Source organism: Caloenas nicobarica, chromosome 2, assembly GCF_036013445.1.
Source record: "Caloenas nicobarica isolate bCalNic1 chromosome 2, bCalNic1.hap1, whole genome shotgun sequence".
In the NCBI taxonomy this organism is placed as follows: domain Eukaryota; kingdom Metazoa; phylum Chordata; class Aves; order Columbiformes; family Columbidae; genus Caloenas; species Caloenas nicobarica.
The window spans coordinates 123,453,835-123,466,154 of record NC_088246.1 but is presented as its reverse complement, the minus strand read 5'-3'; the positions used below and the strand labels follow the sequence as shown (position 1 = coordinate 123,466,154).

Sequence of the window (12,320 nt, the reverse complement as noted above, 5' to 3'; positions counted from 1 at the left end):
CAATGTTATATTGAATCATGATTATTTTAGATAACTGATCTTTATTTTTTAAATAGCTAGTCTATATGTAGGCAGTAACATTGCTATGCTTCCTACCAGTTGTATCAAAACCATTGATGCTTATATTGATTATTCACTTGATACTCTGAAGCTTTTTAATACCTTTGTGCAGGTACTACCTCAGGATGTTATAGTTTAGGTCAGTTACTGTATTGTATTAGTAAATTCTTGTTTAGCTTGCTGTTTGCCTGTGTCTTCAAAATGAAGCCTAGAGCTGTCTAAAATAATCAATAACGTGACCATGTCATCACCCAGAATTAAAGGTTAAGGGTGGTGAACAAAACCAGGGATGGTTTCTTGATTTACTGTTTCTGCATTAAAAGTGTCTGCAATGTTTACATGAATTTGTTGCATAAATATGGATTGGCTAATTTTCTGTTATTAAGTGCTATACTGTGGTTCACATACAGTAGATCAGTCAGAGTTGATGAGGTGAAGTTGTGCTTATGTTATGCATAAGAAAGTGTTAAAACCCTTGTTGTTGTCTTCTAGGGCTTCAGTAAACCAGCTGTTTGTTCATAAAGTATATATTCAAAGAACATAATGTGACTTTTACAGTTATTATCCTAAATGTGTGATGTGACTTCATCCAGAATTTCAGCATGCTATCAGATCTTCTCGGAAAAAGATTGCTGATGACTTAAAAGTAATGCAGAGGCTGTCATCTTTTGGCTGATAGCTTATTAGCTGGATATTCAGAGTGCAACACATCACAGCACTTAAAAAACTTAAAAATATGTCTTCGTGCGGAATAAAAACTAATATTTCTTTAAAAATATCCTGCTTTGACACGGACAAGTCGCCTGTCTCTGTTACAGGAATATATAAAATTAGGCACACAAATATGCTGATAGTGTCATCTTCTCTTCCCATTTTTTTTCCAGTGTGGCTGATCTGAAACATGCAATTCAAACAAAGTATAAGATTGCCATTCAGCACCAAGTACTGGTTGTCAATGGAGGAGAGTGTATGGCACCAGACAGAAGAGTGTGTAGTTACAGTGCTGGAACAGTAAGTGCATACTGCATTTCTCATCTCAACTGTCATTTATAGGGGAAGAAAAACATTTTTTTACTAAGGGATTTTAAAGTATTGTACTGTTTGCTGGGTTTCTTAGCTTAGAAAAAACACCGTTTATGTATTCAGCTTATACATGTAGCTCTTAATGTGTTCTTAAGACACGTTACCCACAGGATGGAATAATTGGTGACTGAACACTATGTTGCCTTTACTTAATGTTTGGCTTCATTTTCCTTTTGAATGTAGGACACCAACCCAATTTTTTTATTCAACAAAGAAATGATCTTGTGTGAACGTCCACCAGCTATCCCCAAAACCACGTTTTCAGCAGAGAATGAGATGGAATTGAAAGTAGAAGAATCTCTTATGATGCCTGCCGTGTTTCATACGGTAGCATCACGAACACAGCTTGCTGTGGTAAGTAAATTCTTACTGCACTTGTACACCAAAGGAAGATAACCTTTTATATGTCAGAGGGGAGGCTTGTTACAAATTACGAAATAGTTTGTTCGAAAGACAGTAAGAGTAGCATATTAGTGGTGCTGTGTTCTTCAGGGCCTTTGTCTTGAAATTTCAAGGTAGGTATTGAAATGCGTTTGTTTCTTCAGCATGTTCAAAGCTTTTTTCAAAAGCATATCGTAATACAGCTTTGTGGATGCTTGTGTTTACAGCATTTGCAAAATAAAAGCAGTCTGTTTGCTTTGGACCCATGCGTTAATGCTCTGCCTTATTTTCAGTGTCTTCAGTCTGCCTCAGCCTGTAAACAGAAGAGTTTTTTACTTTGAAAATGTTGTTAACCCAAGTAGAAAGTTAGCAGTAGAATTTTTAAAAGCACCTTGCCAAGATTCTGTTTCATCTTATATGTCTAAATAACTGGTGAGGAATTAATAAAACTAAGCTTCCTTTTCCTAAAATTCAGGTCTTTTGAGTTCTGGCTTTTACTTACATAGAAAGCAAACTTGTCAGATTTCCAATTTGATTACTTTTGTATTATTTTGATAGGGGACACTAGTTTTCTGCAACATGGTCAGTAAAATATCAAGTGTGCATGCAGCAGGAATGGCTGCATGTTCAAGAGAATGACACAATGCCTTCAGTAGCTGGACTAATTACTTTTCTTCATGTTAGGAAATACTGCCCTAATTTGCCTTTTCAAATTTTATATTCTAAATGCATTAAATATTTTTCATGTCTCTAAAGATTATTTAAATATCCAACAGCTAGGAGTGAGGAAATGGTTATGTGTAGCACTTAGAACAAAATGAATAGTAATATATGGTTTTAGCCTGTTGTCTTGGTAATAAGGTTTCTTGGTTTCAATGACAACTTTAATGTAGTCCAAAATAATATTTAGCACTTTAAGGAACTGGTTTTTTTGTATAGCTGAATTCAGGGAAAAGTGCCAAGTCTTGCATATAGTACAGGGTTGGATTTGGTTTTTCTCCTTGGCCTCCTGACCTGTCAGGACTGGGAAAGTTAGCCTAAATAATCTGACCTTGACATACTGTCTGATTTAAGGTCAGGATTGAGTCCAGTAGGCTGTCTTCCTCTGTCTGCCACCTGTTGACAGTTCTGCTGACTTAGTAACAAGGACCTTGAGTAATTAGGGATCTGTGAATTATATGACCATCATACAAAGAAGAGTGGATATCAATGTGAATTCAGCTAGGAGTGGGAGGTTTTCATTTGTGCTCTTTGAAGAATGTGAGGATTCTGGTTTTAGCAGCTGAAACCCGAAGTGCTTTAAAACCATTTTGGTTTTTTGTGAAGTGTTAAGAGGATCTTAGAAAAGTCAGCAATACTGATATCTGTTAAATGCTTAATGTTGATTTGGTATGAAAGTGGGTCTGTAGTAATTACTATGGTCTTTGTGCTGTATTTAGGGTAACAGAAGTGAAAGGTGGTAGTACCCAGTCCCACATTTCTCATTGTTGATATTTTATCTCCTTTCTTCATCCTGTCTCTGATTTTGTGGTCTTGAAGATTCTTAATTTTGGTTTGAAGGTTCTTAATTTTGATTTTGGTCTGGTAAAGGTAATATACTCTGAGAGAACAGATGTAATTCCTTTGGAGTAAGATTTTTATATTTCAGTTTTATGAAAAATACTCAGACTTGAAAAGGATTGCTAATGCTACCGTCTCTTCCTCCTTGATTCTGAAGGATGTATTAATATGCAGAGCAAGCAAGTTTATTGCAGTGTTTCTTTTTTTAAATTAATTATTTAGATCTTTACTAGCTCATTCTGCTGGCAAGCCTTCTGTAAGGGAAGCCCATATTTTGGAAATACTCTTCAAAGTCTGTGCGTAGAGTACAGCTTTTATTGGCCAACTGGAGCTATAATATTTAGCTAGGGACTGAAAAGTTTATCTAGACACAGTGATCCTGAACTGTTTTGCAAGAAGAAAATAAATCTTTCAATACTTGATGGCACCTATTAATGTTATTATGGGGTGGAGGGTGGAATTTAGTATTTAAAGGTCTTTAAATATGGATCTAAGTAGAATAGAGTGTTTGTTTTTAACCTGCAGATTTATCTTGAAAAAGATTATTCTTTGTTCCCTAGTTCTTCCTGTTCTTCCCTGCTTGTAAAAGGGCTACAATTATATAACTTAGAAAAAAAAGATAACTTAAGTGAAAAAACTTAGAAATTTATTTAAAGGTTAAATAGGTAGTAGTATTCTTAAATCTGATACACCTCTATACCCACAGTTAATTTTACCCAAGACTGAGGTCTTTCAAAACCATAGACTCCGTGTTAGGCTGTAAAGGTGCATTGGGTACTTCTTTGGGAAGTCAACAGAATGACAAAGCCATCATGTATGGTGGAAGATGAGCAAATGGACTATCATGACTTTAGATGTACCAAGGTGTGGAAACTGTGTAAAGGAGTAACTATTAGAGTGTTGTACCAAAGCAGTTTTTCATGATACCTGCTTGAAGCATATTGAGCAGTAATTCAGAAGGAACCGAGGGAGGGCTGGGAATGTGGTTATAACATTAATCTTCTTCAAGTTTCGCCATGAGACTCTTCGCTGGAAGAGGGAATGTGGGATATTAATCCTTCTCAAAATTGATGAGGATCTGGGGGGAGCTATAAAAGCTTTGAACCTCTGTAGTTGTGAAATCGATGCATCCAAAGCCACACTGAGAGTACCTGGGAGAATAATGGAAGACTTCCTGCAAAATGGGCACTAGAAATCTACCTTATAATGAACCAAGATTTGTCTTTTTATTGATTTTAGTGAGATAGTAACCTGCTTTACCAGAAGAATGGCAGTACTTGCTGGAGAGTTTTTGCCTATTGTAATTATTTGGCATAACTTAATTAGCTACATTTCATTAATTAATATTTACTACTAATATGCGATTAAATTGTTTTGTATTAGGAAAATGAAAGTTACAATCTAAATCATTGTTCATGATAGAAAGTCTTACGTATTCTTGTCAGCAATAAGAAACAGTGATGTATAACTGTGTAAAAGTGGGGGAGAATATTTTATAGCTACCAGTTTATATTTAATTTGGCATCTGTTCTACCAAGAGGATATACAGTATGATTTTAAAATCAGACTTGATGTGAAATTGTAAACAGCATATGAAATAGTAAAAATTGCTTAGAAAATGGCTGCTAACTTGTTGTCTAAGAGCTCTTTGTCATCTCTTGTACCTCATGCCTTCAGTCTGCTTTAGTAGTAGGCAAACTCGTGATGTGGAAGATTATGAATATTTCAGAATGTGAAGACTTTTATTTCTATCTTATTTCTAACTCATTTTAAGCATGCCTGAAAACTGTTTAATTTAATCAAGTCTTTCAGCATCTGTAACTTGAACTGTATACTGCTTGGCAACTGTGCTGTAGAACTGTATGGAAGGTGTTGTTCGTTTGTTTGTTTGTTTTACCTTATTTTAAATATTATTTGTACTGTGGAGAAAGGTGCAGAGAGAATTCTGGTTCACTTTTTTCTGACCCATACTTTGTATACACTGGTATATGGCTTTTTTTTTCTTACAGTAACAAGTAGTTCTAGATTCTCCTTTAACAAGTATTTTTATTAATCCATGCCTCTCCATCATTTTTTTCCTGTCTAAAGCTGACAGTTATCAATTTAAATTCTACTTTTGCTTTCTGCATTTTTTGTCATAATTTTCAGATATCTGTAGTTACTATTCAGGTATAAACAAAAGTAATCTTTTAGTTCACAGTGGAGGCTTTGGCATTCTTATGGGCTTGTGTCCATATATGTATAGGGTATAGGTATATGTAAAAGCAGCCATTATTTTTTTTTCCCAATTGAAACTATTTTTGTTAAATTATATGTAGCCTTATTTAGGTTTTAATACCTTCTAACCAAAAATCATTCCTGTGGGGAAACTTACTACATCTTGTTTGGTTTTCCACTGTACTGTACTGTGATTATCATGTCAAGATCTCATTTTATTCTTTTTTTTTTCTTTCATGATATAACGTCTATACAGATTTTCTTAAGTTCCTGTTGATTCACCAAGATCTCACTATGTAGAATTCACAGTATAAACATTTGGTAGCTTTAAAGAAGTTATATCTGTTACATACACTTGTTCCTTTACCAATTAAACTGAAATTCTTGCCATAGGTTTTGTCATATGTGGCATGATATCTTTGTTTTACAAACTTTTTTTAATCAGATCTGTTTTGGTCAGTGTTTGCGATATCTACTGTCTGGTTTTTAAATGTCAGTTAAAGCAACTTTCTAAGCCTATCTTCATTTTATGTCTCAGTGTCCTGGCTTCCCTTTGGCTAAAAACTTACCTTTGAGATGTCTGTACCTAAAGAGTTGCAGCTTGCCTTTTTACAAAGAGCCTGGTTTCCCACCTCTCTTCCAGTTCAGCAGTTTTGGCCTTGAGCTGCAGTATGTGGACAGTGAGGTGCACAGTGTGTTTGTAAAAAGTTACGTACACACCAGCTTAGGAGGAGACAAGCTGTTCTCTACACAGCCACAGCACATTGTGCGATAAACTATGTTGTGTGAATCTTATCTAACCTTGAGGTCTTTTAACACCGTTGCTTAAAATAATTTCTGGTAGGTTGGCCTTTAGGAAAGGAGTTTGGGGTTTTTTGTTTTTGCTTTTTTTAAAAAAAACTAGTCATCCAACTGAAGTTCCTGTGTTGTTTGTCCTAGAAGAAGGATATCGAAACTTGGACATTTTGTTAGTGGATATGTTTTACATTTCAGGTGATGCTGTTGCTGTCATCATCGAACTGTCAATTATGGTCAGTTTTTCTTTGAGACATAGGAATAAGGGTGAGAAAACGTGTAGTCATTTCAGTTGGTTGCCTCAAACTGTGGCTGTAGTCATCGTACCTAGATCATTCTTGGTTTAGTTCCAAACACTTCATAATATTTAGGCCAAGAAACATAGTCATTCTTCCTGAAAGCTGCTTCTATACTATTTAGAGAAATGCTCTTTCACTTCTACTAGAAAGCTGTTTTGAGACCCTCTGGAAAAGGGTTACTTTACAATTTTAATATTCTTTAAGAAGTTGTAATGTCTGTAACAATTGTGTAGCTAAATTAATTTAGCTAAAAAGAATGAATAGCATTATTAGTCTAATAGACACAGTTCTGACTCCTCCACAGAAGTCCAGACTTCTTTGTAACTCAGATTAGTGATCAATCTCGTATCTTTTAAAGTAATGGAGCGGGGTGGGTGTTAGGGTAAAAAGGGAGTAGGCTTCAGTTTACCCTAAGGCGTACTGACAGATCTACTCCAAGGCATACTGAAAGATACAGCATTTGATTTGGTTGGCCTTTGTAACTAGAACTGTTAGTTCAAGCCTTTAGAAAATTCACCAGGAGAAGAAGATTTGTGTGGCTTGGAATCAAGCTAGTATAAGTTACCTCTTACCCTGTACCATGGTTTGCTTCGTTGGCTGTGGTGGTTTATGTCAGCTTCTCAGTATTTTCTTCTGTGGTGAACTCTGTCACTTGACTTTTCTAAGCACACTTTTAATGTTGGAGTGAAGAGCCAGTGAAAACGTTTCTGAAGAAAAAGTCATTAAGCTATGACTTGCAGAATAACTTGTTCTGAGTATGTAATAAGTTGTGTACTGTGTGGAGAAATGTCCAAAGGATGCAGTCACCAAAAATGACCAATATTAAAGGAGAATGGAGTAATGAGCTGTCTAATAAAAGGAGAGAGTTTGCCATGAAATATCCAAGTCTCCTTCACAGTGAAGTTAACTGTTCCAGTTACAGATTTTAAAAGCTAAAATCTTGAAGTTGGTTTATCTAGTAGCTTTATTGATATTTTAGTTGGAGCTGTATAAATTATAGATAATGGTCTTGGTTACTAATTTTGCTAAGCAAGGTAACAGTAACCTTTTGTGGAAGTGCTAATCTGCTGTTATAGTGTATGGGCATGTGTAATTTCACTTTCAAGGATCTTTTTTTTGGCTTGAGGTTGATTTTTAGGGTGACTGAAACCTATAAGGAGTCCTTTTTACAGGATTTCGGACACATGGCAATAGAGGACTTTGATGACTTGTTTCCTTTTACTACAGGGTTGTAGAGAATGGAAAGAACCCTGCATTTCCTGAGAACTTTTTGTTCTTTAGAGGTAAGTCCAAAGACCACTTAAGACAAACAGACCTTCCCCATATTTTTTTTAATTCAGATGAGCAGAATTATGACAGTAGGATGCAAAGACAGTCTTGAAATCAATGGCAGTTAATTTCTGTTTTAGATGAAACATACTTTGTTGCTTCTACTGATTTTGGTTGAAACATACTAAACACAAGTAATTGTAATCAGTTGAATCACCTAAATTATTATGGTCGAAGGAAATAATTCAAATAAACATTCTGTTAAAGCACTCAGCCAAAGATAAAAATCTTTCTGGTGGGCCTGTGAATTTCTTGACAGATTAGGAAGTGAAGATGCCTTTATTTACAGCAAGTTGAGATTAGCCTGGATTTATTCTAGTCTTGTACTGGTGGTGGTGCTTCTTGAGGTCCACATTCCAGTGGTGTGGTGGAGCTGTCACTGTTCTAGATATGCTGGTATAGCCAAGATGGACATAGCTCTACAAGGCAACTGAAGTTAAATTTTTGCTCTGTGAACCATTGGGTGTCTGCCAGCTATCCTTGAGAGGATCTGTGAAAAATCAATGACAAAAGCAAGCCTGTCGTTAGGCAGGCTTCATTTTCTATCCTGGAGCTGGCAACTTTACTGAGAAGTGTTAAACATATGTTGGATTGCAGACCTTTATTTATATACCTCGCATAATTCAGTTTTTACACTGTATTCATTTAGCAGAGAGCTGCTTAATTCTTTTCTGCATACAGACATACTGGTTGTCACAGAGGTGCACAAAACTGGCCCAAGCCAAGGATAAACTCAGACTTTATTTCGTGGCAACACCAAATCAAAACCACAGAAACCAGTGAGCAACAGGGACAATCCCAAAACCAGTCAGCACTCCAATAACATTTAGCACTCTCCATACAAGTCCAATGTGCCAGTCAGGGTTTTATTACTAGTCTTGTTACTAGTCCTGCTGTGGCCAGGACTAGGGAAGTGATTGTCCTCCTGTACTTGGTGCTGGTGAGGCCGCACCTCAAATCCTGTGTTCAGTTTTGGGCCCCTCACTACAGGAAAGACGTTGAGGTGCTGGAGAGGGTTCAGAGAAGGGCAAAGAAGCTGGTGAGGGACCTGGAGCACAAGTCTGATGAGGAACAGCTGAGGGGACTGGGGCTGTTTAGCCTGGAGAAAAGGAGGCTGAGGGGAGACCTTATCACTTTCTACAACTACCTGAAAGGAGGTTGTAGCATGGAGGGTGTTGGTTTCTTCTCCTGAGTAGCTAGTGATAAATGGAGAGGTAATGGTCTCAAGTTGCACGACAGAAGGTTCAGATTGGATATTAGGAAACATTTCTTCATGGAAAGGTCTGTGAAGCATTTGAACAGGCTGCCCAGGGAAGTGGTGGAGTCACCATCTGTGGAGGTGTTTGGAAAATGTATAGATGAGGCTCTTGGGGACACAGTTTAGTGCTAGATTTAGGTTATGGTTGGTCTTGATCTTAAGGGTCTCCTCCAACCAAAATGATTCTATGATTCTACTCCATGATGATGCCAAAGCACGTGCACACACTCACAAAGGGGGAACTCTCTCAAGGACAGCTAGAAGATATAATTGCTTGCCCAAAGGGGCAAGAACTCACTCAAGGTTATATCCAGAAGTACTGGTTGCTCACCAAGGGAGATTTTGAGGGCTGTCAATCCCAGGAGGTTTCCTCAGATGGTGTCCCAGTCTGAGGGGAGATATTTCAATCGCAGTTCCTCTGCTCTCAGACCACTCAAAGAGGCTTTTTGGCAGGAGGCCTTTTTATAAACTGGTTGGATCTGAGCTGTGATCATATTTGGACATGGACCAGAAGCTTCTCTGGGCTGAGGTGCCCATTGGCTGGGGACCCTGTCTGTTGACTGGGGGGTCTTGCCTCCCTTGCTTTCCTGCCCGAGGGCTGTATGTGACTGTGGGCACCATACACTGGCGGGTGCATGGAGGTCAGCACCCAGCCAAGGTGTGTGTGTGACAGCTGCCATGCTGGAGCAAAAAAGGCACAAAAATAATGGTACAAAAGAACCAGTGGCTGCCATGCTAGTAGCCCTGGTCTTTATCTGGGCAACTGCATCTGCCACATGGGTAACGTGAAATAGATCAGTCTTGATCCTTCTGTAGTGGCCTTAGGAAGTCTCCCCAGAATTGTTGTCTATGGAGATGGTAGGAAGAACAAACCAAATCACTTGAAGATGTATTTCATTAGTGAGGGAGTGATAAGATATAGCTGTGTAGTTTTTAATTTCTGAACTACTTTTAAGCTACACAGATACTCCAAAGGAAGCAAAAAGCTTCCCTACTTCATTTTGTTGCTGCACACCCTCCCATTTTGAAAGCAGGATTGTAGGACTGACTGAAACAGTGTTTTCTTTTTGACCCCACCTCTTCCATGCAACATTAAAAATAAAATAATGGTTTATCAGAGTGTTCTTGTTTGTAGTGAATGAGGCACAGACTCGCTTTAAGCTGTGAAGGGAGATTTTTATTACAAATTCAGGCTTGCATTTATACTTTCTATGATGCTTGCTCAAGCATCTGCTGATTTGCTAAGTTAGTCATTACATAAGCGATATATTTTGTGTTCCCACCAAAGTTGCTCCATGTTTTTGGTCTATCACAAGTTACCCCCCTGTCCTTGATGTATCAATCAGTATACAGTCCTTGCTTCTTGTATTTTTCCACCAACGCTTGTTCTCACACTGACTCTTGTAGTTTCTCACAGGTCCGATGTCAGAATACTGCCATATCTCCCCCTTCCTTGTTTAATAATTGCATAGCCATAGCAGCGTGTAATTCCATAGCCATTACACGATTGCAGCTTTTTTCAATCATTCGTTGTACACAGGATAAGACACATGGTATAAAATCAGAATAAGTAACAAAACTCCACATATAAACATTCTAAGCACCGGATTAAAGAAAGGCCGTGTTTCACAATTCCCTGTGGCACCCATAACTGTTACAGAATCATTACTTAATTTTCCCTGCATAGTGTTTAAGACAGAATAATGAGCTCCTGTGTCAACTAAGAATTGTTTCCCTGTTCTCCAAGTCAGAATCTATATTAGTATATTTTTGAGCTGTCTCTTTAAGATGGTTTGAAAACTCAGTAGGAGATTCCTTACGATCCTGTTTAATCTCAAAAAGTTTTGGCATATTTATAACTTTAGGCATAGCGTGTCTAATCCCATATAAAATCCACTGTTGATAACAATTCAGCCTGTCCCTTGATATAAGGATATTAGGATCCCACCCTGGATCGACCGAGGGACAATTTTGATCTAATGTTCCCTGTATATTCCCCGCCAATACCCATTCTTCAACAAACCTTTTACCAGTTTTCACAACCATCTCCCTCTCAGTACTGTTGAACAACATCTCTAACATCATGTCACTATCTTTTCAGTCTGGATCTTGAGTCTTTATCATTATCATGAATGCCTTTTTCCTGCCACTGGACTAAAATGTTTGCTCTCTGACAAATCCACTCTACCTTCTTGGCTACACTTGCTACGTACCTTCTCTCATTCTCTGTACTTTCTCTGCTACACATTCTGAATCTGTTCCAAGAGTGATTTCACCAACATTTGTGGTATTGCACTACAGGGAGTGATTGACATATATCTCTGTAGGGGACACATCCAACCCTATTTAGATACTGATGTGTTGTGGAATTTAGATAAAAGCAAATAGGTGCCTGTAAGGTTCCCATGATGTCTAATTCCTGTGGTTCAAGGGGCAATGCAGGAAAATCATTAAACTTGTACAATTTTTCACTGTACCATGTAGCTTTTTCCCTGGCAGTCTGTCTCCCGAGTATCCCGACACCACCACTATGGCTGCGTAACTCCTGGCTTGGTGCGATTGCTTCCAACAGTTTCATTATATAAGTATTTAAGTGTCATTCTGTTACTGGCACTCCTACTAAGCATGTACGAAAAGGATCTGTTGGTGTGGACGAAGAAACACAGAGAGTAGTTGCATGGGTTAAGTTAGCTAAGGTAAGCCATATATTTTCTTACTGAATCAGTCCTCTGTCGATAGGCCACCTGAAGACTCCAATGAGGAGGCAACATAAGGTCATACACATCTTGACAGAATCCATTTCGCTTAAGAACCTGCAGAGACACAAGCATAGCCCCTTCCCCAGGTTATTAGATCAACAGGTCCTGACCATTCCTTAGACACAGGATCTTTTACCATCCCTACGGGCCGTTGCTGTTCTGCTATGCTGGTGCTATGTTGCCGTTCATAGCTACTACACCCAGTATCGTTGCAATTCAAAAAATTCAGAACGTAAGAAGCTTTCCATAAACGCTCCCGGGGCGAGAGACCAGTCTCCCCCCCTCTTTTCTTTAGTTAGCGTAGCTTTAAGGTCTCTATGTGCTTGTTCTACTATAGCTTGCCCTGTTGGTGAGTGAGGTATTCCTGTAGCGTGGGAAATGCCCCATTCATTTAAAAAGAAGTGAACTTTACTGGAGCAGTAGGCTAGGCCATTGTCTCTTTTTATACATCGCGGAACTCCTAAACCAGCAAAACATGTTAACCAATGTTTACAGACATCACGTGCTCTTTCACCAGTGTGTGCAGTAGCAACGAGAAATCTAGAATGAGTGTTTACAGAAACATGTACGTATTTGAGT

At 38.1% G+C, this 12,320-nt stretch overlaps 1 protein-coding gene across 2 annotated transcripts in view; it reads left to right on the top strand.

Moving 5' to 3' along the window:
- The window catches only part of RB1CC1 (RB1 inducible coiled-coil 1), an 84,033-nt gene that overhangs the window by 16,813 nt on the left and 54,900 nt on the right, over nucleotides 1-12,320 (top strand). For both annotated transcript variants that reach the window (XM_065628210.1, XM_065628209.1), the window contains exons 4-5: nucleotides 945-1,071; nucleotides 1,327-1,497. In XM_065628210.1, the coding sequence (XP_065484282.1) occupies nucleotides 945-1,071; nucleotides 1,327-1,497 (298 nt within the window). The remainder of the gene's footprint in view (nucleotides 1-944; nucleotides 1,072-1,326; nucleotides 1,498-12,320) is intronic.